General features: G+C 36.5%; 3 protein-coding genes and 1 non-coding gene across 4 annotated transcripts; 3 read left to right on the top strand and 1 right to left on the bottom strand.

Moving 5' to 3' along the window:
• Positions 1 to 5411: 5411 nt before the first annotated feature.
• LOC130713230 (protein FAR1-RELATED SEQUENCE 5-like) lies at positions 5412 to 9041 on the bottom strand. The gene is made up of 4 exons (XM_057563016.1): positions 9020 to 9041; positions 8101 to 8165; positions 5595 to 8012; positions 5412 to 5465 (listed from the first exon to the last, which is right to left on the bottom strand). Exons 1-4 carry the CDS (start codon positions 9039 to 9041, stop codon positions 5412 to 5414), a joined length of 2559 nt encoding a protein of 852 aa, XP_057418999.1.
• Positions 9042 to 10177: 1136 nt separating this feature from the next.
• On the top strand, positions 10178 to 10258 carry TRNAL-AAG (transfer RNA leucine (anticodon AAG)). Its single transcript has one exon. It is a non-coding gene; the product is annotated as a tRNA-Leu (tRNA).
• A 7595-nt stretch (positions 10259 to 17853) lies between these two features.
• Positions 17854 to 20248, top strand: LOC130715667 (GATA transcription factor 21). Its single transcript, XM_057565784.1, has 3 exons — positions 17854 to 18284; positions 18634 to 19035; positions 19573 to 20248. The coding sequence occupies exons 1-3, from the start codon at positions 18069 to 18071 to the stop codon at positions 19930 to 19932; spliced, it is 978 nt and encodes a 325-aa protein (XP_057421767.1). The 5' UTR covers positions 17854 to 18068; the 3' UTR covers positions 19933 to 20248.
• A 3581-nt stretch (positions 20249 to 23829) lies between these two features.
• LOC130715753 (uncharacterized) lies at positions 23830 to 26371 on the top strand. The gene is made up of 2 exons (XM_057565874.1): positions 23830 to 24055; positions 25745 to 26371. The coding sequence occupies exons 1-2, from the start codon at positions 23959 to 23961 to the stop codon at positions 26086 to 26088; spliced, it is 441 nt and encodes a 146-aa protein (XP_057421857.1). The 5' UTR covers positions 23830 to 23958; the 3' UTR covers positions 26089 to 26371.
• Positions 26372 to 27116: the final 745 nt, after the last annotated feature.

The following is a 27116-nucleotide window of genomic DNA, read 5'->3' as shown; positions in this document are numbered from 1 at the left end:
CTGTGTAGGGTTGGCCATCAACTAAGATTTATTGACCTCAGGGTGGTCCGAACTCGACTTATAGTGATGTGAGAGTTAAATGTAGAACCTGAAGGTAGTTGTGTCAACCCTTAATACACTATGAGTAGAATCCGTATTATTTGTTAGAAGCATTTCTATTCAACGGATTACTCCTATTCAAAATAAAAGCATTCATAATATTATGAGATAAAAGATTACTCCTGTTCGACTTATAGTGAGGTGAGAGTTAAACCTATAACCTAAAATTAGTTGTGTCTAACCCTAAACCAAAGCAATCAATTATATATAGCTACCAGCCAGGACAAAAACAATTACCAAAGCAATCAAATATATATAGCTAATCAAGGTTCTTACTTGTTAGTGAATGAAACTTTCAATATAATTAAGCATGTAAGGACCGAACAATAAACCCTTAATTTCAAGACTACTAAATGATATTTATGCAAAACTACTAACATTACATAAACATATTATTTGACATGTGAGTATTGTTATTAGATACAAAAGCTTATTAAAATGATTTTCCAAAGTACTCGTCAGTGAATCAACACCTAGCACTAATAGTAGGCCTCTAATAGTAAGTTCATAACATATTAACTATGGACATAATGGACATAAAAACCCATGTTGGCAGCTCCTGATTGGATGTTGGGAAGATAATGGGTGATATGTAGCCTTGATATGTGTTATGTAGGACATAAACTCACCATGGGTCATAAAAAGATGGCATTGGGTTATCCTACACCGCCTGGTACATGATGATGGGCAGCCAAAATGTCTCCTTGATACCAATCAGAGCAGGGGCATTAAATGCTTAATGGAGATATCTAAGTAAATTAATATAATATCTAATATCTCATTCGTGTGAGTATGAGCTGATGATGACATAATAAAATATTGTTTTGTTTCAAAGCCAAATAGAGGGTTACCATAAAGAGAGGCTCACCACCTTCATACAACATTCACCGTTACTGCAACTTTCCTGCTTCAATCGCTACTGCTCATGGTATACCTCTCACGCTCAGATTCCATGGAAACCTATGAAATGGGGATGGGATCCAACGACCAGGACATGGACGTGGGTTGGGGGTAAGCCATTTTTTACTCACACACTGATATACAAAGCTGGAACATGCTACACCATGCGTTCATGAGCTTACAACGTCATCTATCAACCTTTTTTTTGCAGTATTCCTCCCCCAAATGATGAACCTAACGATGATAACCTTGAAATGGATGCTACTCCCATGAACCAACCGAGTGTAAGAAATCTTTACCAGTTCCTTATGGCTTTATGGTCTATTATGTATATACCAACACCATTCAGATATGCAAACTTGTTGTACATGTATAAATGGAAACACACAAACATAGTAAGAGTTTGGGTTCTCTTTATGTGCAGAACAAGTCATCCCCGGTCGTTGGAAATGGAGATGAAACTGCGCCTGAGCATACTGTTGAAAACCCTCCACCAACTCTTATTGCGGAGATGATTCAGGTGAATACACAACGTTAATGTTCATTTCATAAAAATATAGTTTGTGCTCCTTATTTGGGTTGCATATTTGACTTATTTATTAAACACTACCTTTATGTATTTGTCACAGAATCTAAATAGAAGGATGATAGATATAGAAGATGTAACCATGGAGACTATGACCATCACGAGGTCCATTCAGGATGCTCTTGAGGACCACATCTTCAAAACCGAACAGGATGTCAAACATGGACCTGGTAACTGTACCAAGTGTGGTGTCAAATTTAACAACGTTGGGGATGGGAGGATGGCAAACATGCTGGCTGAAGATGTGACCCCTGCAACTGCTAAAACGAAAACAAAGTTTCCCAAAATCAACATTGTGGTTTCTGATAGCTCTGAGGATCAGCCAAAAGTGCAACTCGGTGGTTCTGTTACACATGGGAAGTCCGGTGAACTCAACTTCCGCAAGAGAGCCGCCAAAACCGTCCCCATACCTGACCCTTATTTTAGTGAAGTGGAGAACTTGGATGGAGCAAAGTCATGGAGAAAAATTTCTAGAGGCGTTGAAATAAGGGTACATTCTACACCGTTCCTCTATTTTTCAATCACTTGCTGTACATATAACATTTATAAATAGTGAAATCTAAATAATGTTTTATTTTTAACTAATTGTATGTCAAAGACACCTGGAGACCATGAAGCTGGACTAGATGCCCATCACATAACTAGAAAGTTGACCTTCACTCCCCTAAGAGAAGGTGCAGGCACATCATCAAAGCTCCAAAGGACTGCCACCACAATCAACATATCAGAGGCCAAACCACAAGGCAAGTCATCTAAGGGAAAAGGTTTGGCTGGGGAAGAGAGTGGAAGGAAAGGAAAGAATCAAATGACCACCCTACCAAAGGTCAAATTATATTAAAAGTCAAACTCTTTTTATGAATTATAGGTTAAATGAAAATATTGCACTGTAACCATATTGAAGTTTAATATAAAAATTATGCTTCATATTTGAACAGTATGTAAGGTGCAAATTCAAGCCAACATCTGATATGAAACTAACCTTAGGAGAGCTGCAAACATGTGCTTATATATTCAGTCCCGATAAGTCTCCTAGGTACGATTTAGCCATCATGTAAAGAGTATTGTTAATTACACTTCTTTACAAAATACTGTAATTTAATTTGATATGTAATTAAATGTAATGTGATATAACTTGTTGTCAGTGAGAGCCTTTTCAAGTTAGGAAACACCACATATGTCAGAAGAGACTTTGATTGCTTGAGCCCTCCGAAAATTGTGGGAGAGGAGGTGCGTGGTCGCAATAATGCTTTCTAATTACTTTATTAAGGTGACACTCAATGAAGGCATTGAAACAATTTTATATGACTCTAACATTTGACCTCCTTGTTTAGGTGATCAACATGAGTGCTCTAGCCATAACATGGCATCAGCAGAACAAGGAAATCGATAGCATCTGGTGCCTGCCACCTTCTTTTGCGGTAAAAGATCCTACCCTTCAATTCCATTACGATTATACATGATATAATTTATTTCGACTACTTTCACTTAGTATTACTATCGAGTATTTTTAGGTTGCTACTATTTAACTGAGTTTGGGTTTCTTTCAACCAATTAATAAAAGCGTATAATAGGAATTTTGTATTGATGATCCAGGAGGACATCGGTATGGGTACTGAAATAGAAGCTCTAACTGACAAATATGCCCTGTCATGGATGCACCCTTTCGAAAACCTTTCCCATGTAAGCTGCGTGGTCTCCATTTGGTTTACATATTCTCAAGTTGTATATAAGGTTTTTCATATGTTTACAGTTTCTTTTTGTTTTTGTTGAATGTTACAGGTTTATGTCCCTATTGAAGAGGTAGGCAGCCATTGGCATCTTATGGTAGTAGCTGTGAAGGAGCGTAAGATCTACAAGTTTGACTCTAACGCAAGCATACATTTGACTAGAGGCAGGGAAGACACATATAAGGCCGTGGTGGGTGTTAGCATATTTAAATGTTTGGCCTAACATTAATAATTTAAAGGATTTATAGTGTATGTAAATCTTCTAAACTAACTTCATGAATTTTGTATTTGCAGGCTAGGGCTCTTAGTGGAATTCTACAAACAGTGTACTACCCTGCAGACTACTTGAAGGGTGCAACAAACTGGGGAGATTGGCCTATTATAGAGGCCAGAGGAATCCCTAATTGTGGATCAAGGTTTGTGACAATTGCATGGTTATAAAATGCTTCATGTTAAGGTTGCACATGATGATACTTGTTTGAAAGTTCCTTTCCATTGTGCAGCGAGGATTCTGCTTTGTGGGTGCTATCTTGGATGAACATGGAAATTTACTTTACACCGAATGTTGTTGGAGTGGTAAACTCTGCGCAAACCCACTTATAATAAACGAAATGCATGGAAACTTCACTTATTGAAGTTGGTATTGATGTTGTTTTGAATTGTTTGCAGTTGAAGGAGAGGATGATTAGGATGAGGGTCGGTTTGAAAGTGATCACAGGTGAGCATAACGAACTCAGGGATGAAGTCCAAACAGGAGCGGATCTGCACTGGATGCACATGATGCTCACCAGCACCGTTTGAGGGAGAAGCCATGAGCAGCAAATGTGCACAGTGAATGCTTAAATGACTATATTTTGAACTGCTGTATATATAACTATGTTTGCAGTACTAGCCATGTAATTGTCATGGATTGTGTGATAAACATCGTGGTACTAGGATGAAATGCTGCCCCACATAATTTGCTCTCTGCTTGAGTGTACTCGCAGTTATGGAGCCATGGGATGTGTAAATTTTGTTGTCTACCCAGAAAAACCAGAAACATGTGTGGGGCAGAAATTTTGTAAAGCTTCAAGTCGCCTAGAGTAAGTTGTTGTATGGGAAATTACCACTGTGATTTGCTGCCATAGGTTGGGATGTAGTCTATTTCATGATGATGATCCTTTTGTGTAAGACACTTGCTATGTATAATTATGTTTAATTACGTGTTGATGTACTAAGTATGTTTATGAACATGCATTTCTTTTGTGGAACTTGCTGCCAACTGTATGGAATTCACGTGGCCACCATTTTGATATTTATAAGTTACCAATGTGAATTAGCCTGAAAGTCAATTATTTACTTAAAGCATTCTGAAAAAAAGGTTCATATTACATAAATAACCCAATTATGTACTCGACATCCAAACCAAAAGACACAAATCAACAAGAGCAATACAGACCCATAATGCAATAGAGATGTATAGTGTAATGCCAATGGCAAAACCACCATGCAAATAACCTTTTTCCTAGTGTACTGCCAATGTACTGTAGGAGCAATGGAATAAATTCACCAACATTTTCCTACAACACGACTCACTACCCTGTAAGAACCACAACATGCCATACAAATCAAAACTGCAAAATTTGACACCAGTGTTCAAACAAGAGGAGATACAGAGTTGTCTTCAACATCATAAACATGTAAATGTACCAAAATTCAGCCCAAGGATATAGTATCAAGTCCCCCAAATCCTGAATTCACTAGACTACATTTCATTCAAAGTTCTTCATTCATAGAAAGAAGAAAAAATCCACCCACTTCATCACATAGAGATATTATAGAATGACTGAAACTAGCCACTGAAACTGCATGAACAAAGGAAACATTGAATGCCTCCCAAAATATTTTTCATAAACAGTTGCTAAATCACAAAGTGTACGGTTATAACCGGTTGAACACATACATTACATACAGAGCCTAAATACAGTTTAATGGCTGTAAAACTACCAACACCATTTTCAGGACTGTTGTCAACTTTAAATAAGATTCTAATTAAGGTTTTACAAAACAAGAGGATGCTTAAAGAATATCCATCCAAGTTAGGACTTTTGGACGCGCAGTTAATCTTCCTCTGACAAACCACCATAATCAACAAAACCCGCAACAAATAAATTCTGCATAAATAAATCAAAGATTAATCATCCATAATGCTATTGCACAATTACTTAGACTTTTGAGGTAAAATTATAACAATTGAAACGTACCTGTTATAATCACTAAGTCACAAAATCTGAACTGCCAACCTCATTGCCAGGATGATTATTAGATGTCCCAGCATGGGAAGTGCCAACACCATGACGACCGCCAGTCAGGCCTTGAGGACATGACTTTTTGTTGTGTCCAGCCACCTTACATCGACTACATTTATTCGGGCGCCTGCCTTTCGCCTTTGACGGGCGTGTAATATCATCTCTAACAGCTGGTGTAGGGTTGCCCAGCCGGACAGAACCCACCCCGCCAACAGCACCATTAGGAGGAGCTGAAAATTCATACTTCAATTTTAAAAATTGAACACGCTTAGCAATCATGGCTCGGGTCTCATGAATCTCTTCATCATTTACTAGAGATAAATTGCACATATAGTGACAATGATCCACCATAGACGAGTATTGACACAAATTGTGAGAATCCCAATACAATGTGTCATCATTAAATGCAGCCCGAATTCCATGCTTTGCAGATTTGGTCCACCTATCAAGCACCAGACACTTGGGCATTTCCCTAATACCCAAATACACCAGCACAGCAACTAGATGATCACAGGGAAGCCCATGGGTCTCCATCTTATAACATGAACAAGTAAATTGAACGGTGGATTCATGATATGACACATGCCAAGTTTTGTCCTTTGCAGGATAGTTTGTCACTATGTAATTTGTGCATGTCATATTTTCCTCAAAGTCTAACACAATCATTGTTCCAAGCCTTTCAAGTACCATCCTGAATTTTAAAAATACACCCTTAGTAAACTGGGCTGCAGCAGACTTCTCTAAGTCTCTAACTTTTGTTTTCGGCACAATTTTCCCATACGAAGAGTTAAAGTCAGACTCTATTTCCTTATACCGCAGATAGTTCAAACAACGATGAAAGTGCTGTACAAATTCAGTAAGGTTATAACGCTTTTTCACAAACTTACCAATCTGAGAATGCAATGCTTCACATCGGGATGTTGTCCTAAATCCAGCAAAGAACCGACCCCTCATGTGTGCGGCAGCCCACATCATCCTCCTTTCATATAATTCCTGAACCCAAACATTTTCTTCAAGCCTAAACTTTGCAACAATCGCAGCCCATTGATCTTCAAACTCAGACACATCAAACTCCGTAAACATGCATTTCCTTAGCTCAGTAATGAATTCAGGTATATGCACATGTTTTCTAGCATTATCAAGGATGTGCCATGCACATAATCTATGGTGGGCATTTGGATACACTTGCTTTATGGCCGCTTTCATTGCTCTGTCACCATCAGTAATAACAGACATAGGTGCTTTTCCTTTCATAGCTTCTAAAAACCTCTCAAGTAACCACACATACGTTTCTATCTTCTCATTCGAAACCAGAGCAGTAGCAAAAATTGTGCTTTTGTTGTGATGATTGACTCCACAAAATACAACAAAGGGGCATTTGTATCGATTCTTTCCATACGTGGCATCAAAGGCGACAACATCACCAAATATTTGATAGTTTAGCTGACTTATCCCATCACTCCAGAAAAGGCGATCAAGATTTCCATCTTCATTAGCAATGTGCCGACAATACAGTAATGGATCTTTGCTTCCCATCCCACGAATATAACTTATTGCAAATTCCGCATCACTTTTCGATGGCTCATCCTTCTTCTTCTTTCTCCTCTGTCTTCCTTGAACATTGTACATATTTTCTTTCGAAAATCTAACCTTTTGAAATCCCCCAGTTTGGTTGGCAAATGTGTTGTGGATATGAGGAGTACTTACACCAGCCCGTGACATGTTGTTCATATGCAGAATATCTGACTCATTCATTTTCCTGTGGGCTGCTATCATGCCACACATTTTATCCTCTTCCAACACATGATTATGCACATCGGTAAACAGTTTTGCATACCACCGACCATTTGAAGTATCCACATGTACCCGGAATTTCGCCGTGCACCCACACCTGAAATCTGACCTTGGTTCACGCTGACGCTTATCCATAGTCAAACCCCTGTCTTCACGCAAGCCTTCTTTATGACAAACGAAATTGCGCTGTATAAGTAATCCCTCCTTGTTGTGAATCTTTCTGCTTTTCCTCACGGCAAACCCATTTACTCGTCCATACCAGTGGTAGAAAAGATAAGCCACCTCACTATCCAGAAACTCATAATTCATCAAGTCAAGGGGAACCAACTGTTTTAGATCAATGCCAAGTATATCTTGCAAGTTATCAATCTTCACCATACCTTGAACAGCATTAGGCAATGACACATTTATGTCCTCAACATCGGCGTTATCATCTTCTTCAGCATCACTGTTCATCTCATCTCCATAACCATAGAAATGGTCTGACAAATTTGAGGAATCTGAATCACTGTATGGTGACTCATTCATATCAGGCTGGTCATAATCTGAGTATTGATCCTCTTCATTATAATCTGACCCGTACTGTGTACCATCATCAGTTGTCATTTCATCATTGCCCTGTAGATAAATACCGTAGATTGGTTGAATAATCATCAAGTTTAAATTAAGGCTTTATCACTCAATACACAACATCAACTTAACAAACCTGAATTGAATTTTCTTCATCACTCAAATCCATTCCTCCTCTAATGCCCTTTTCAAAACCACTCCCTGTTAGGAAACAGAATATATGTCATCAGCAGATTCCCAAAAGCTTTGAACAGCAACAGTTATTTCCACTACTTAGTAAACATAATTGGAATCTTTAGTTGGACTACAATAGGGTAAATGTATCAGGGGACTGTAATGCTATATATAAATAAATAAAAATACACCAATAAACAGTAACAGAAAAAATTGTTTATTTGGTTTCAAGTAAGACTAAACATAGATATTTATAACAAAAATAAAGCCACAAATAAGAACCCAACAAACCCTAAACATGGAAACACAAACAAGACATTGCAGTTTTAATAACGAATGCTAAATTGTCAAAAGGGGACCCTTATACACTGATACATCATAAGCCCAATTCATTTAATTCACTTGTTAAACAACATATTGGGGATTTCAGACTGGGGGGTTTTCAGGATTGTCAGGGTTATGAATTTGATCATCAATAAGCAATCAGGGGCACAAATGTGTTGACACAAATGTTGCTTAATCTACAGAAAGATGCATCACAGAGACACAAATGCCTGGACTGGGGTTTCGGGAACGACAATATGCACATCAACATCTAATTCAAATTAGGGCTTTTCTTAAACATCAATAACTTCAAATTAGTTTCAAATTGCAATCATTAACTTCAACTAGCAATCAATCGTACAAGACAATAATAAACAAGTACATACCCAGATTTATCCTTCGACGCGATTACTGGCTCGGTGCCTCCTCCACTTCGACGAACGCACAACCCACGCAACCGACTGTGTTTCTCACCGACGAAATCTCTGACAAAGCCGTCGTTACACGAGGACACAACCTAAGAACGATCGATTTTTTCCACCATCAAGAACAAAAACCAGCAAGATCAGAAGCTTTCATTTTCGTCTGAGCTGAGAGGTATTTTCACTTTTGTTTTAAGCTGAGGTATTTTGACTTCTATTTTGCCTTTTATTGTTGTTTTATTTAATGATAATGTGGTTACTTTAAGACAAGGAGACCTAATCAGACAACTGTGGGGTGAAATGCAAAATTAGTGTTTTATGACCGGTCAACACACTTTATCAACCTACAACAACAGGTCAAGTCAAACTGCACCACCGTGGGTCAGTTAGAAAACATCCCACGGTAGGCGCAGCCCTACTTTATAGTTCATGTTAGATACACGGTAAAAAAACTATATTGAAATACACATTGAAAAACTATATTGAAAGTAAAATAAATATTGATAGCCACAAAAACTAAAAAAAGTTGTTTATGTCTACATGATTTCATGGTTTTTAGTTTGTATCTAAAACTAAGCGTGAACATAGTAGTTTTCCCATTTCCAACATGTTACTCTGTTACTTATGAAGCAAGATTCCACACTTGCCAAGTACGTTATTTTTAAGCTGCTTTATTTCTTCAAAATTTAAGCTGCTTTGAATCCAATCCTAGAGCATCAATGGGTGGTTTGCTTATTTGGATTGTTCAATACTACTTATGTACATGTAAAATGTCACATAGTATTAAAATAGTCTAAGCACTTCACGCATATTTTATTCCAATAGTAGTTTCTTTGTGAGTGTTTTGTACGAAGTTGGAAGCAATGTTGGGGGTCCATAGGTAGTGCCATTGTCTGTTGATTTTTAATTTTAATTTGAAAACTTTTAAATAATTTAATTAGCATAATATTGTAAATGTCAACTTCAATTTGTGTTGAAGTGAGGCGAAAACACATTCATTAAATCCAACAAGTGTATTTCATTCGGTGAATGTTCACTAAAATTCACAATGATAATGTGGAACAACATTCCAATTCCAATGCATCTCAATAGAAAAGAAAAAAAACAAACCCTTTCACATTTTAATCCACTAAAATATGGATAAGATATACGAGATACATCTTGTGTCTGGGTGGGACGTAGATTGGGCCCGTATATATATTAGCACTCCACCCTTGCATATTGATATTGTTCTCATTTTGGGACAGAACAATATTGGATTTATCTTATATTGGTTATAAATTGTATCAACAAGTTGAGATGGCCGAGTTGGTCTAAGGCGCCAGATTAAGGTTCTGGTCCGAAAGGGCGTGGGTTCAAATCCCACTCTCAACATATAAATTTTTGTGGAATTATATATTTATTTTCAGATAGACATCTTTTTTGGTCAAATAAACTGGGTGATCCAAAAGTTGGATACAAAGGAACAATCAGCAAAACAAGGCCTGGTAGGTATATATCTTTTGGAACATTGGGCCTAATTTTGGGTTTTTAGGTCTAACGGTAATAGAGGAGGTTGATACCCCATTTGGAATCATAATAAAAGACACTATTACTAATAAGGACCACTGTCCACGGTCACCATCGGCTACGTTTGTGGTCGCCGCGGTAGGAGGCGGGGCCCAACTTCCAAATTTTTTGATGTTACTCCTCATTCCTTCTTTCACACTGGAATTAATTGGTTACTCTTATCCTAGACCATATTATATCTCATGATTCATTAAATTTCTGTAATTCAACGTGTAACCTTTTGGCCCCAACAAAATTATTAATTAAAAGAACAATTAATTGAAATCCTGAGTGAGTGAGTGTGATGGATTAAAGGATCTAAGAATGAGATGTTTGGGTCAAGGGTGACAGCAATGGTATTGGTAGCAATTGATCGAGTCTTATTAATGAAGGGTTCTATATATGTGGCGGTGGAGGGTGCTGCTGAATGTTGGTGGACTGGTGGAGGCACAAAACGATGGTGATGATGGAAGGTGTTGTGTGATAGAGGCCATGGAGAGTGTGAAGCAGTAGTAGTTATTTAGGAACAATGGTGAAGGTGAAAAGAGGACACGTAAAATACAAGTAGGGATGTTTATGATTAAATATATGATTAATTTAATCTTTATAAAGAGTAGAACAAGTTATGGAAATTTCACACTCCACTCTCTTTTAAGTTTTATCACATCGTGAACAAATTATTTTCCTTTATTAATTACTTTGAGCCCTAAACTAGAAAACCCCTACAAAACATTCTCAGGAAGCAAATTGCTTTGATACCTCAATCTACCAAAAGCATGTAAGCCTCCCATTTTAAGCGCCATCCCAAATCAACCAAATTAATTAAGTGCCCACTATACCTTATACCTTATAGGAACACGAGTTTAGGAGGTGATGGTTATTTGTTGGACCACTTCAGTTGCTGGTTTCCTACTTGCGAAAATAGTTGAACTGTTGAAGCACCATTGTGTGCTTCCTTTTACTAATGCATTTATTGGCCTAAAAAAACATTATGCGGAACTCTACTTAATTATTTAAAACTATTAAAATATCTTCGTACTGACATAGATCAGCCTTTTTTTTCTTTCGCTTTCGATACAGATGGAGTCAAATTTTATTACCGTCGAGTACTAAAATGAAGTAATGTGTGAGTGAATCAAAATTCATCATTATTACCGTGATGAATTAATTTTGTCTTTCCATATTATCTCAAACATCCTGATATAAAATCATGTTTATTGATGATTGCAATCATGATGATAATATAGGCTCCCATAAAACCACAATCATACATAATTGAGTTAAACAAATTAAATTATATTACACACTAATTTGTGTCCATATGACGTAGTTCATTATTAGATTAGGGAAAATGATACTCAGACATATAGTTTTCGCAACATTCAATTAACAAACTGTTTAATAGAAGTTTTTAACCGTTGTAAGTTTTTTATTCAATATCCCCTAAAAATCATATGTCCACGTATAATTACTCTTGGTTAGTAGTAGCCTCGCACCCATACCACAAGATATATTGTGAAATCTTTAATTTCATCTTTAGCCTTACCCTTGCCCAGTTGCCCATGAAATTCTGGATCCACCATAACACACTCAGATCTTGGAATAGAAAGAGGGAGAGAGGACCATATGGCCCTTGTGTATGTTATTGAGAGGAAAAAAACTGTCATGTAGTTGAAACGAAATGGCCCCTTTGCCAATTTTGAAAAGTACCATAATTTTGGAGTTACCCTGTGTTACTTGATAATTTCTCATGAAGTCCCTATCAGTGACAGCATTGACACGAGCATCAAACGTGTACAGAGTGATTTACAAACCGTATACGTAGCCTACTTCTTGATCGTAAAAATTGCAACCATTTTATTTTATATATAATATTATCGTTGAGGACTTGAGGTTGAGGGACTGTCATTCATAGACAAGAAAATTTCTTCTTGTTTTTTTTTAATTAATTTTTGTACTAAAAGCTCTTCTATGTTCCATATTGTTTATGGGCCATCCGTCATGTTTAGGATAAAAGTGTGGCACATGTATGCCTCAATTTTGAAGTTTTCATTTCTATCTGGGATATTTTGATGTTGGCTTGATTTATTTGATTCATATATATAATATAGTAGGACTGCCATCCAGTGGCGGATCCAGGACCCGGGGTCAGGGGGTTCAATTTTTTTTTTCAAATGAGCACATTGATAAAAATATAATTAAAAACATGTGGTTTTTTTTTGTAAGTAAAATTGTATTAAATAAGAGCATTAGGGGTACTCTAACTTAAGGGATACAAGAGAATAATTACAAGGGAAGGAAAGGTAAATAGAAAGAAAAAAAACAGAACAAGCAGGTCCAAGATCAGTACAGAAAGCAAAAATCGATCCTACAACCAGTGAATTATGCAGACACAAAAAGCTCCCTGCATTCTAAATCTCACCTTCCCCTGCCTATGCAAAAGTCAATAAAACTCTATCACTTTAGGCACAAGACATAACACATAAATACATAATAGTAGTTGTCTAACAGCATCATCAATTAAGAAATCAAAGCCAAGGGTGCAGATTTGGCAAATTTCACAAGCATCGACCCAAACAATATCTTGGGTTAGACATCCAATCATATGTTGAGAAAACAAACCTCTTCTCATTTGTGCCAAGTCAAAAATCTTTTCTACATCCTTATCACCGTTTCTGAAAATGATTTTGTTTCTTGAGAGCCATAGAATCCAAACCAGTGCATGCCACACAGATTTTGCACCCCTCCTTTGATTTGCTGTCCAAAATTCTCCCCTAAACTGTAGGAAATGTGCTCAACACGATTCCGGTATTACCGATAGTATGCCTAGCCACCTATTGCATTTCTGCCAAAAATCACTTGAAAAATCACTCTCACGTTTATTTTTTATTTTTTTTGGAGAAGAAAATGAATGTATATTGATTCCTCAGGCTAATAAATTATTAGTAATAATACACAAGAAATTTCAACAACGTTCATCCTTCCCATGAAAGCTAACAATAACATGGAAAAATAAACAAAATAACTTAAGAACAGCCGAACAGGTGCTAATATTTGCAATGGGAGGTGAAGGATGAGTGAGAGAATAACGACGGTCCAGGTCAAGGAATTCCATTCTTTTTTTCAGTCCCTTTCAGATCTGAAGCATCCCTTTCTGCTTTCTGTGCCCTCCTTTCAGATCTGAAGCATCCCTCCCCCTCACTCACTTGAGAGGCGCGCGGCGGTGGTGGCATGGTGTGGTGGTGGGCTGGTGGCCGGTGGTGGGCTGCGTGTGTGCTTCAGTGCTTGTTGACGGCCAGATCTAATGAGATTGTGAGAGAGCAAGAGAAAGACTGGGTGAGGGGCGTGACTGCGTGAGTAGCCTGTCTGTTTGTGAGAGAGAGAGAGGTACAAGTGGGGTTATGGGTGCAAATTAAAAATCTCAGGGGGTTCAAAAAAAAATTAATACAGGGGGTAAGTAGAATTTTTTATTTTTTCAGGGGGTTCAACTGAACCCCCTCACTCCTATGTGGGTCCGCCACTGCTGCCATCCATAATTATTACAATTTATCTACGCAGGGCAACAAGAATTTGGTTCCTATGGGACATGATCATCAGTTTGTCATTAAATATAAATATATGATTCATAGATAATTGATATAGAAAATAATTGGTTTAGATAATCATCAACCCTCATTACATACAAAACCAGTAATGATAATTAGGACAAAATTTGGGACAGTTATGTAGATGTTTTAATTAATGTTGTCCTATTATAACATGAGGCATTAAAAAATGTAAATTAAAGAACTGTGGTTGAAGCATCAAGTCGTGCGTAGAATGGCACGATCGTAACTCAGGTAGCATGGTCGTGTTAGCTTTAAATACGTCAGCGCATAGGCATGTTGGAGTGATGCATGAGTATGATCTTCTAAATTCATTTAGTACAATCGTGGCTTGAAGCTAGCATGACCGTGTCACTTCATCAGCTTGCCTAAGTCCACATTTAGCGTCTATTTTAACTTATTTTACACTGATTTTTACTTTGGTTCTCTTTTCACTTGCATTATGTAGATACGCTTGAAAGCACATGAGCTATGTATAGGAATTGCATAAGACAAGTGTAAATCAGTAGTGAAAATGAGGTGTTTATCATTGCATTTTAGTCGTGCATCATCAACCAATGCGGTGCGACTTTCAGTTGATTGTGAATTTTCTAGAGTGACCAGGACAATGATGGGCCTAATGACATTTGAGTCAGGCTAAACAGGGAGCCTTAAGCTTAGCATGCAAAGCCAAGATGTTAAATTAAGTAACGCCAGACATTATGAAGTAGAAAGCAATTTGTGATGCAATAAAAGCAATATGAGATGAGTAGTATAAAATCATCAATTTGAGTCTCGGATGTTATTAATAAGAAATTAAATATTGTCATTTATGATTTGACATTTAAGATTAAATCATAAAGGCATATAATGAAGTTGAGAATTTTAAAATAGCTGCTTTTTCAATTTCTCGTCTCATTCTAAATTTTTCACTCGTTCATACTTCTCTTCCAAATTTTAGATTAGGGGAATGTTCTAGAGGATGTTTTCCTTCCCATTTCCCTTTATAAATGCATGCATTCATACTTAGCATATCACATTGAGCTTTCTACATTTTGAAATTTCAAAGAAGTGTGAGGTCCCCTATTCACGGGTACACTAAGCTTTTTGCCTTGGGTCGGCCTGCCTTAAACAACGAGCAAAGGGGTCCATGACTATACCAATTTTAAGTTTGAAACTCATTTAATTTCAATTTGTGAGTTGTTAAGTAATTTTATCATTTAATTAATATCCTATTGATATGCGACAATTATTTTTTGGTAGTTCTCGTACTTTTAAAGGTTAATGCTTTTTTTGGAATTTTGGATCCTCTCAAGTTGCTGGAGGGTCCAGCAGTGTATATTACACTTAAAAGAATTTAGTGTTTAAATTACTTTTTTCACCTTAACACATCTCAACCATTAATTATTTTGATCTATGACTATAAATGAGCCGTAGAGGCTGGAGAGGATTTTGGGCTAGAGAGGGTCCCAATCCCTTTTTTGGTGGATGCTAATTTTTTTTTTGGTTACAGGAGGATAATTCGTGGATGCTAATGATTAATGGATTTCAATGCCAATTCTTTTTCCTGTCTAAAGAAAAGCTCAAGCCAATGAAAGGAAAGCTTAGATAACATTTTATTGATCAATTTCAATAATTACTTTCTTGTTTGTTGTAAAAGCGGAAATCTGAGCAGTAATTTCACAAGCAACTATTTGATCAATACAGATTGCTCGGGTGTCCCCGAGGGTTAGCTCAAGTGGTAAGAGCTAGGGGACATAAGGGTGTGGAGGGGAAGTTCCAGGGTTCGAATCCTGGAAGGGAACTTTGAAGGGAATTTCTAACTTACTAACAACTAACCACTAACATTTGCCTATCAAAAAAAGATTGCTCGGATTAAGTAGGTTTTTATTTCAATTTGTTTACAACATATTGTGTGGTTAGTTATATTAAGATTTTGGTGGTGGTCGACGCCTCGACGGCAAGACAAAAATAGTTCACTATACTATTTTTTTTTTGTTAAGAGTTCAATCCAACTTGTTGCTTTTTAATTTGTGCAGAATATTGAGATGAAGGTGTTGATCTTTTAGCTTGTACATTGGTAGCTTTTTTTATTTAACTTTTGATTTTTAGACGTGTATGCATGCTCATTGATCTCTTGGGTATATCTTGTACTCTATTTTAATTAATAAAACTATTTTGTTTGCTTTTAAAAAATAAAAATATGATATTATATGAAGGGAATCAAACATTGTCATGAAAAGCGTAGTATAGACTATAAAGTAAAAGTTGAAGTTCTTTCCAATTAGCTAACTATTTCATCCGCGACAAAATGAGTTCTCACCAAAGTTGACATGATTATCGACAAATTAGTGACAACTTTAATCATCAGTACTTTCTTTCTTTACTGACAGATACTCTTATTAGTAAATTATCGACGGACAAAATCGTCAATAATTTACGACGACTTTGTCTAAGCAATATCGGCAAAGGTTACCGATCGAGATTAGTCAATAATACCAAACTTTATTGTTTTGAACGGCACATATGGAAACCGGCGAGGTAAAAACTTGAAAAGTTAGGTGTGTCGCCTCTCAAAAGATAATGTCATTATTCTGTAGGGTGACCTGTCAATTTGTCTGCCCAATGCAACTAGCTAGATCATGCAGAAGCAAGCACAAGGATGTTTAATATCTCATGCAAAACTCGATCTTTTGAAAACCCTCGAGGCAAAGAAAAAGGGAAATGAAAAGTTTAAACTTTACAGTGAGATGTCGTCGCAGAGAGGCGGGTAAAAACTTTGTGCAGATAAGGTTTTGTCATACGTATGGGGTCAGCGTAGTAGCATTCCACACACTCCATTTTTCTTTTGTCTTTTTAACTTGTCTTCATTTGGTGACATCAAGTCACGTGAATGTCTTATAACGATGGCATTTATTACAAAATCCTTTAGTAATTCTAATTTTTTTCTTTTTAATCTTATCTCCCCCCATAAAATCATAAATTTACTAACAGAGTAGTATACAAGAAAATATAAGGGAATTATAAGTTTTCTTATTTATGAGTATTATTAAATAGATATCTTATGTGTTATACATGGGCACACTAAAATATAGTATAAAGTAGAAACAAGAACACTGACAATCTAATGATACCAAGCATTTCTTTCCTATTTTGGAAACATATAAAGGACTCTCGTGGTTATCTTTTTTTTTATAAGTCATTATATTATTAATAGAAATAGGCACAAGGGGTGTCATCCAAGTACACCCAAGTAACACTCGTGGTTATCTATTCAGGTGTTTGGGAACTAATTGAGAATAAAGCATATTGAAGCAAAAATTATGGTATAGAGAAACTACTTTAATTTCTTTTTTTTTTTTAAGTGTGTGCTTGATTTTCTAGTATGAAACCTTATAATCAATTTTAATAGAAAAACAACTTTGGATGACACCATAATGCTTGAGAGTAATTTTAGAGAATTAATTTGAATTTAAAAATCAATTCTAATAGAATCTAAAGATAGTAGTTTATAAGTTGAATGTAGTCAATTATAAAATTTTATAACTTATTTCACAACATATTCTCTATAAAAAATTATTTTTCATAAGTGTAATCAAACACAAATCACTTCATTTTCAATTCACTTTTACTATTAATATTTAAAAAAAATCAATTTTGATAATGCTGATATAAACACACTAAATGTATATAGAATAGGCTTATGTTCCCTCAAAATCAATTTGATAGGTAGAAATTACTCACACAAAGCACGTACATAATATAATTTAATTTGAATACATTTATCTTATCTCAATACTACCATTTATGCAACTAGGATGATCAGGTTATTTATATGATTAGAAAGCATGGCATGTTTGCCGTATATATCTTCTCTCTACCTCCTATTCTCCCCCTCTCAGCCCTCTTCGACCTTTGATTACTAGACAAAAAGAAGACCGTTTCAGCTGCATACTTGCACTGATCCATCTCTCACCTCTCATCTCTGCTCTGTCCTCTGTCCTCTCTCTGTGTGACTTGATTTGTCTGTGAGTGTTTATGTGTGTGCGTCCATGATACCAGCTCACCGCCCTTCAGTGTCACCCTCTCTCATGCCTCTTGATCTTAATCAAGATGATCAAAACCATGATGAGCTTTTCAGCCCAAACCATCTTGTAGCCTCTTCTTCATTTTCTTCTATTTCATATCCTATCCTCTTCAACCCACCTGATCAAGATCAAGAAGGATCATACTGCTGGGAACCCAAGCACTCACCAAATGAGGAAGAGGTGACATATTTACATACCAAGTGCATGTTTCAAAATCTTTCTGATTTGAGAGTCATAATTAATTCTACGGATCATCGAAGCTTCTTCAAGTAGCTTATGATTTTCAAAGTTAATTTTTTAGAATCAGAGCTAATTAAGAAAAAAAATCAAAGGCGGTGTTATAAAGCTCCTGCTATGTGCAAGGTGTAGGAAAGGCCAGAGTTAATCCAAACATGATATAATTAATTAAGCTGCATATAGATAGTATTATTATTAGTAGAAAACTTGATCCCTTCCCTCAAAGTACTTATGATCACTAGGATATTATATACCTCTTTGTTTTAATCCGTTTTTGTTATGTGATCTTTAGGACGAGAAGATTATTATTCCTTCTAGCGGATCATGGGATAATTCAGCTGCAGAGAAGCATGGCAGCAGCAGCAAACATAAGCTGAGAGTTTGGAAAAGAGAAGAAAGGGATGGTGAAAATCTTGAAGAAGCTCATGAGGATGGTTCTTTATCAGTGAAGTGGATGTCTTCAAAGATGAGAATTATGAGGAAGATGATTGTTCCTGATCAAAGGGGAACTTCTTATGCTGTAGCTGAAAACACTATGCAGAGATTTGAAGATCAAAAGCTACCATTGTCACCTGTTGGAACTGACAATAGCAGCAACAATTATTCAAACCAAAGTTTTAACACTGTTAGGGTTTGTGCTGATTGCAACACCACTAAGACACCTCTCTGGAGAAGTGGACCAAGAGGCCCCAAGGTAAATCCAAGAAAAACAAAAAATCTCAATGGATTCCACGTACTCAACAATTTTTGTTGCTTGGTAACGACCAAGTTCTAAATTTTCATTTTTAGTCTCTAACAGTACATATTTGTTTACACAATTTATACAAAATTCAAGTCATCAGGTTCACTCATAAGTCATAAGTTAAGCCTTTTAATTTAGCTTCTAAAAGAGGTGATTCTACAACATTTCAGCGTGGAACCAAATATGCGTGTGTTGGGTTATGAAGAAGATGAGTTATAGTTTGTAGAATATAATTATGCAATTTTGTCTCATTCCTATCCAAACACATGGCTTGCTTGTTTGGATACATATAGAAGATCACAGCAAAGCTAAAATCACAGTGAATATAGAAGCAGTTTTCCGACTCCCTTATCATATTTTTAGCCACAATGTGGTTTTCACCGTGTATCTTAGAATTAGAAGAATAGAATGATAAGAATTATTATTGTTAACATTTTGCTAATTAACCATGATGATGAAAACTTATATAATTTGGTGTATTTATAACAGTCTCTTTGCAACGCATGTGGGATCAGACAAAGGAAGGCAAGACGTGCCATGGCGGCGGCTGCTGCAGCTGCATCGGGAGACGGTACGATTCTCGTGACAGCTGAGTCATCTGTGAAGAACAGAAACAAGTTGGTGAAGAAGAAAGACAAGACCAAAGTTGAGTCTGCACCACCGGTAGCCCAGATAAAAAAGAAGCACAGAGCTAATAAGCCATCTCAAAGTAAAAAGAAGTTCGGTTTTGAGGATTTGACATTAAGCTTGAGCAAGAACTTGGCTTCTCTCCAACAAGTTTTCCCTCAGGATGAGAAGGAGGCAGCGATATTGCTCATGGCTTTGTCTTATGGCTTAGTTCATGGATGAGGTTTCTAGATAATTAGATTTTTTATATGTATTGCTATCTTAGGAGTGGTTTGATTATTAGATCATAATTGTGTGAGATCCATGTTTGAATTGTAAGAGAAGAGTATGCACTGGAGTTAGTTATAATATATAATAGGGGAAGGGTGGAAGAAAAAAAGGCAATAATTGTTGTAGTGAGTGATCTAATTAATAATGAACTTAATTATATAGAGGTTTGATTTGAACAAGTAGAGAATCAAGAAGTTTGAGTCACTTGTTCATGGATTTCTTATTGTCTCCACAAGTAAAATAAAATCTTCAAGTTATTTATGTTGAACCTGTCATTGCCCAATTTTGTAGTCTGATTAATTTTATTCATTTTGAAAATTATAATATATGCATAGCTACAATACTAATAATGTCTAGCTAGAAGAGTTGGTAGATAACAATGTTTCTTAAGCATCTAGAAAGTTTAAATTGAACGGTATGTATGAAGAATGATTTGTTGAGAGAGATCTACGCCCACATATGATCTTAGAATCTTGAGAAGACCAATCTCATAGTTGGCAAAGTTGTTATATAAGTAGTCTGCAGATTCTGTTAATTAATCACAGAAAAGTTAAGCGGAATGTTATGGCTGTAGCAGCAGTCAGACATTACCAGATGAGAAAGCAACATGACTACTTTTTTCTTTCTTCCCCCATGTTCTTTCCTTCATTTTTGAAAATTTTTATGTTCACATTAATTGGCTCAATCATGAAAGTACGAAGATACATATTTTGGACACAGCTTTTCGTGTCTTGGGAGATCTCTTTGTGGGATACCCGGTTGATTTTGATTTTGTCTGCACCATAATATTAACGTAAGTAGCTACAGAATATATGTATAATTATATATATGATCTTGACTCTTCAGATACAGAAATGGTAGACAGGAAGAGCGGCGACTTACCGTCGCCAAATGGTGATATAATCACATATATAGTTTAGATGCCTATTCAATCGGACACCACTCTGACAGTGTCACATGTTACACAATTTTACATTTTCTGATGATGAGTGTAATTTTATTTTATGAGTATTTTACTAGGCGGATCCAGACCTTATATATCAGTGTGCCTAAACATAAAAGAAATTATATACTAAAATATATTGAAAATATTTTCTTTTACGAAAAAGAGAAATATCATAGATAAAACCATGAGAGAAATTTTCTCATGGACGAGTTTACAGTCTAAGAAGGACTAGGCTTACAACGAAATATAATAAAAGAAACAAAGTGAAAACAACAGTACACTAAAGAAACAAGAACAATAAAACAGGGAAAATGTATTGTATTGGATGACATGATGAGCACAATAATTTGAGTGAACATTAATTTCACGATGGATATGAACAATAGACATACTATCAAATATATTCAAGAAGAGAATAAAATGAAAGCAACACACAATTGTGAGAGACTTGATTTTTTTTTTTGATCAACTAAGGTAAGATGTATTAAAATGGGAGTACTAGGTGTACTCCAAACCCACTTATAGCAAGAGAGCACAAAACTGTGAAAAGCAAAAGAACAGAGCAACAATTTTGTTTTGCTTACACATACCTGTTACCTACAAAAGTCAAACTCAAACAAAACTGCCTATACAAGAAAAAAAAATAGAAGAAAACCAATGAACACAAGTTTCGGTACAAATACAATTGCCTCGCAAACCAGGGTAAAATCTTACACGCCTAAGATTGTGAATTGGATAACACAAGTTGCAACTCATAAACCAACACGCCGCACCTCAAATCTTACACAACCACAGAGAAAGCGTGCGTGAGAGGGTTTTTCTTTTGTCATAATATTTTTTAGTAATGCTTTGTCACTAGAAAAGGGCTTTTACAACACCCCTTTTACAGCGGTTCAAGTTGCACCCGCTGTAAAAAAAACACGAAACATATTATAGGCTTGTTGAACAATGAACCGTTGTAAAAAAAGTATATTATGAACAGCGATTGGGTATCTGAACCGCTGTTAATAACAAGGTTTCACAAGGTCCCATATCAATGTCGCTCGCTGACCATGACCGACCAAACACAATACTCATTCGTTATTTTCTTTTGATTAAGCGTTAGTCCACAAAACCACTGCTGATCGCTGACCTGCTACTTGCGTAATCTAACTTGACACGTTTGGTGTCATTCCACCTCTCACTAGAATTGATGGATGAATTGTTTCATTTATAGGGTCAAGACTCTTGAGGTCAATGTCTCTAGCCCCATAAAAGCAAAAATTCTAAATCAAAACTCAACAAATTATAACAGCACGCAAGTCCGGCCCTGACACACCGTTTAGTAAACGTCACAATGTACTTCCTGTCACAAAATGGAATGACCCTCAGAGACTATCATCATACCTCAAACTCCAAGCACAAAGATCTTAGTTTGCATTTCTCAAACTCTACTCTATAGCGCTCTGTTTGGTAGAGAAGAGAGAAGTTAAGTAGAGAGAAATAAGTGAGAAATATAGTAGATTTTGTGGTTGTTTGGTATGATAAAAAAAAAAAAAAGAGATAGAAGAGAAAGAATGAGGTGGAGGAGAGAGAAAAAATATTTTTTTGTTGCGTTAAAACATTTCTGACGGTTTCCTGGCAACTTATAACTGCAAGAAATATTAAAATATGTATAAAAACAAAAGCTCTCCTCTCTCTCCCCATTTCTCTTCATTTTAGAGAGACCAAAAAATCTGGTAGGACCCACCTTCTCACCTCTCTCTAGGGGTGTACAAGGGACGGGTTGGGACGGGTTTTGGTTAACCCTAACCCGACCCTAAATATTGATCGGGTCAATTCATAGACCCTAACCCGTCCCTAGACCCGAAGCAACCCAACATTGTGCGGGTCCAATTTAGGACGGGACCGGGTTGGCCCGAGGGACAATAAGTTTAAGACTATTTGATACTAATTGTAAAATTTAAAGATAATCTAAAAGAGTTATAAGTTTGAACTATTTTTTAGAAGAAATAACTTGAAAGAATCCAATTCTTTCATAATCTATTGCACGTGAGAGGTTTACATTTTGTTTGATCATTTCTTCACTTGTCTCACATATGCATAATACACACACATGATTTTCTCTTGTTAGAGCATGAAAGTGTCAATAGTTTGACCAACGTTTATTTAATTCATAAGGTAAATGTTAAACATTTTAATTTCATCTACATGGTAAGATAAATTTGAGCACCATGTATCACATTTTAATCATTATAACAAATTAAAATTTTATAAAATATATATGTGGGACGGGCCGGGTGACCCGAGTGTCAACCCGAACCCGACCCGACCCGAAGTTGGGTAACTCAAAGATCAACCCGAACCCGGTCTCTTTTAATGATCGGGTCGGGTTCAACCCGGCCCTAAAGGCTTGGGCCAGGACGGGTTGGCGGGTAGGGCCGGGTCTTGTACACCCCTACCTCTCTCTCCCCCCTCTCTCCCCCTACCAAACAAGGGTGCTTCTCTTTTCTCTTCTCTAACTCTCTCCAACCTATCTCTCTCTTCACAAACTCACCTCCACCACACAAAGCATAAAAGGCGAAGGGAAGCTCATATATAGAGCACAACTTCTAACATATCATCTTCCACGCATGTTCCTTACATACAAACTTATGTCAGAGTGTTTTTACATATGTCACCACCAGAGTGTCCTCAACAAATACACTTCATTGTGAAGTAAAAATTAAAAAGAAAAAATTAATCCACTTAAAAACTTATTGAGGTCTTTTCTGATGTATCAAAAAAAAATTCATTAAGGTAATAAGTTTACACTTAATGGTAGGTTAGATTCCATTATTGGGCCGTACAATCTATTGGTAGGGATCAAAAGTTCTTTGGTGCCAAAATAGGCCCAAAATAAAAAAAAAGACAAGTTCCAAATGACAGTTGAGTTCTCAGAAAAGAAACATACACAACACACGAAAACGAAGAGGGTGAATATTTCAAGAGAATACACAGTGAACTGATCATCATCATTCATCACTGATAATCTGATCTCGCCATTTGTTTTGATGAATGAAGCTCCGCCACCTGTGCCTCCAACCGGCTTGCTCAAACGCTGCAAGTTCATTTGGCGCCTTCTCATGCTCTCTAATCTCGCGCTTGGTGGTTAGTTTTCTCTCTTTCACCCTTCATCATCATCATCATGTTCCTGTTCAAGTTCATGTCTTTTTATGTTTCTTTGATTAGTATCTGAATTCTAAATAATGGGTTGTTGCCTGTTTCTGTAACCGAGGGCCACATTGCCTTGCGCGCTTGTGCCTTCCAGGTGTTCGATCAATTGCCTAACACAACTTGCCCACATATGGCACTTGCACATACACCTTCCTTTTTAAATTCTGTGTTTGTATCACTATGCTAGCTTCGTAGGAAAGTAATATAGGATGATATTGATGTTTCTGTTACATTCATATGGGCTATGGCATTCAAGAAAATAGCTTCTAATTTGATGAAGTTGAAAGTTATAGTGTTCAGAATAGAAAATCTTTGTTTGGGAATGGGGGGCATCATGGGAGGGAAGGATTTAAGAGAAATAATTGGCACAACTCCAAAGGTTGACATTGCAGATAGGTATTGGTTTTTTGTCTCTTTTTCTTGGTAACTAAACACTATTATGTAACTACATGTTTTAATGGAGAACTGGTACTATTTGGACTTCCTAACATGATTTCTCTGCAACTAGCCTGTAATTATCATCATGTTTTGGCGCGTTTGAAAGATGTGTTAGTATTTAAATGTATGTATGATTCTAAAATATGAGTGTGCGTGCCTTACATGTGTATGATCAATTGCCTAAATTCCTAAAACAGATTAATTTCTTGCCTTTTGCTTCGTACAACTTGCCCACATATGGCACTTGCACGTACACCTTCCTTTTCAATTTCTATCATTCTATGTATTATTGAGCGAGCTTCATAGGAAAGTAGTGAGTGTAATAACAATATCAGGAGGTTTTCTGTCACCTTCATATGGCATTCAAGAAAGGAGCTTCTTTAATCTAAATTTGATGAAGTTGAAAATTGTAGTGTGCAAAACAGAAAATCTCTGTTTGGGTATTTGGGGGCATGGGAGGGAGGGGTTTAAGAGAAACAATTGGTGCATCTCCAGAGGTTGACATTGCAAATGGGTATTGGTCTTTTGTGCCTTAATCTTGGTAAATGAACTCTATTATTATGTAACTTCATGTTGTGATGGAGAACTGGTACTATTTGGACTTTCTAACATGATTTTTCTGTAACTAGCCTACAATTATCATGTTTGAAAAGAAGCTTAACGTGGGGATCTGATTCGCCGGGTTGAAAAAGCGTTGGTATTTAAATGGTTTGATTCTAAAATATGAGTGGGACTGTCCTTTTTTCTTCTTTTTGGTTCTTGGTTACTTTGGTGAAATAGTGAGAAAAATGACTTTAATGATTGATGCCTTGGTACTTTGCAGTCTGATGGAACATCTACGTTTAATTGTTCCATCATGTGAAATCATTGGCCACCTGAATTATTTCCACTGCGATGTCAATCCATAGCTGTCATTACCAATTATTGATGATTTAGAGAGAACATTTGGAATATACTGATGAGTGGGAATTGATCCTCATCTTATAAAAAATTGTGTTTATGATAAATTCATGTGGAAATTTTGTACCTATCCTCTCTAAATCAACATTTTCAAATTTTGGGTGACCCCATCTTTTCAATATTTCGATTCAAAGAGGGATACAAATCATATAACATTTCAATATGTGTGTTCTGCTGATCAGTATTTGCTTTCTTGCCCCATGATTTTTATTTGATGATTTGCAGCTTTTCTATTTGCAAGGGCAAAACGGAGAGATTCTATGGAAACTCATAGAAGAACAGCACATAAATTGCACAAGGGAAAAACTATTGAAGTTCCTCCTGAGCCTGAGCCTGAGCCTGTCCCAAGGTCAATGGACATAAATTATGACGATTTCCTTGTCTCTGCCGCAACGCCTGCGGAAGTGCGGGCTCGTATCCCTGAAGAACAACAACGTGAAGTTTTCGAGTGGATGCTGGAAGAGAAAAGAAAGGTGAAACCTAAGGACCCTGCAGAGAAAAAACAAATTGATGAAGAAAAGGACATTCTTAAAGACTTCCTCCGTGCAGAGTCACTTCCAAAGAGTTAACCTGCACTCTACTAGTAGGAAATTATTTTTTGTTGGATAGAAATGGGTTAATGGCATTGAATTTCCAAGATTTAGGGAAGCAAGCATCAACTTAATTTAATCTAAGTTTGTATTCATATCGTCAGTTTCCTGAGTGGTTTGAAGAATGTATCTCTTACTAACAGGTCCTTGGTTTGTGTTCATACCAGCTGAACATGTTATGAAACACAGGATATTCTGTAAGAATATTATTGGAGTCACATCAACAATTTCATTGAAAATTAGCAACATTATCCCTTACTAACTGGTTGGTCTCTACTTATCAATTGTATTATTTTCCTCTTAACATGTGATATATCTTGTTGGTTGTATGTGTACCTTGATGAATAGGGTACCTACCTCTTACGCTTATCTTCTTGTGGCAAACTTGTCACGTGAACAATGGTGAACACTGATATGTTTAAAGTGGGTCAGGTACACAACCAAAGTGCCATTTTGGAGCTACTTGCTTTAGGTGAGGCAAAGGGTGCCCTATGGTTCTACTTCAGTTTATAGCCGTAGATGATGAACCAAAAGCAAATCAGTGCAATCCTTTTACCATTGATTCCTAGTGTCAAAATAAATTTTGTGGAGAAACAATATATGATGTTAGAATTGATTCTAAGAAAAGAAAAGTTGACCAAAAAAACATTAGTGGCTGCATGTATACCTCAAACGGTTTGTAGAGAGGATGCTGATCCTCTTCACTTAGAAGATAAATGCCCATTGAGGTCCCCTCGATTGTTTATAGCTACCTTATTCAATAGTTAACATATCAATCTGTCCTTTTAACTAGTTGTCGTCAAGGACTTGGTTAAAAAAAGCACCAGGCACTTGTATTTGTGAAAAATCATACAAAATCTGATTTATGTGTAACCTTAGCAAAGTAGAATTTCTTGGAAAGATCAAAGAAAGAATATTTTCTTCCTCTGAAGAATTTTTCCAATAATTCTTCTGAACCTAAAAAAACGCATACGATACTTTTGTGTTTACGTACCAAAGTTTTAATA

Source organism: Lotus japonicus, chromosome 4, assembly GCF_012489685.1.
Source record: "Lotus japonicus ecotype B-129 chromosome 4, LjGifu_v1.2".
In the NCBI taxonomy this organism is placed as follows: Eukaryota; Viridiplantae; Streptophyta; class Magnoliopsida; order Fabales; family Fabaceae; genus Lotus; species Lotus japonicus.
This window is presented reverse-complemented; position numbering and strand designations above follow the sequence as displayed.

What these genes read in the sequence shown, in the direction of transcription:
- LOC130713230 (XM_057563016.1), bottom strand. Translation starts at nt 9,041, where the DNA reads ATGAAAGCTTCTGATCTTGCTG. An exon ending in GAAAGCTTCTGATCTTGCTG is followed by an intron (nt 8,166 to 9,019) that starts GTTTTTGTTCTT and finishes GTTTCCTAACAG; the next exon opens with GGAGTGGTTTTGAAAAGGGC. An exon ending in ATGAAGAAAATTCAATTCAG is followed by an intron (nt 8,013 to 8,100) that starts GTTTGTTAAGTT and finishes ATTTATCTACAG; the next exon opens with GGCAATGATGAAATGACAAC.
- LOC130715667 (XM_057565784.1), top strand. Translation starts at nt 18,069, where the DNA reads ATGATACCAGCTCACCGCCCTTCAGTGTCACCCTCTCTCATGCCTCTT. An exon ending in ACTCACCAAATGAGGAAGAG is followed by an intron (nt 18,285 to 18,633) that starts GTGACATATTTA and finishes TGTGATCTTTAG; the next exon opens with GACGAGAAGATTATTATTCC. An exon ending in GTGGACCAAGAGGCCCCAAG is followed by an intron (nt 19,036 to 19,572) that starts GTAAATCCAAGA and finishes TATTTATAACAG; the next exon opens with TCTCTTTGCAACGCATGTGG.
- LOC130715753 (XM_057565874.1), top strand. Translation starts at nt 23,959, where the DNA reads ATGAATGAAGCTCCGCCACCTGTGCCTCCAACCGGCTTGCTCAAACGC. An exon ending in CTCTAATCTCGCGCTTGGTG is followed by an intron (nt 24,056 to 25,744) that starts GTTAGTTTTCTC and finishes GATGATTTGCAG; the next exon opens with CTTTTCTATTTGCAAGGGCA.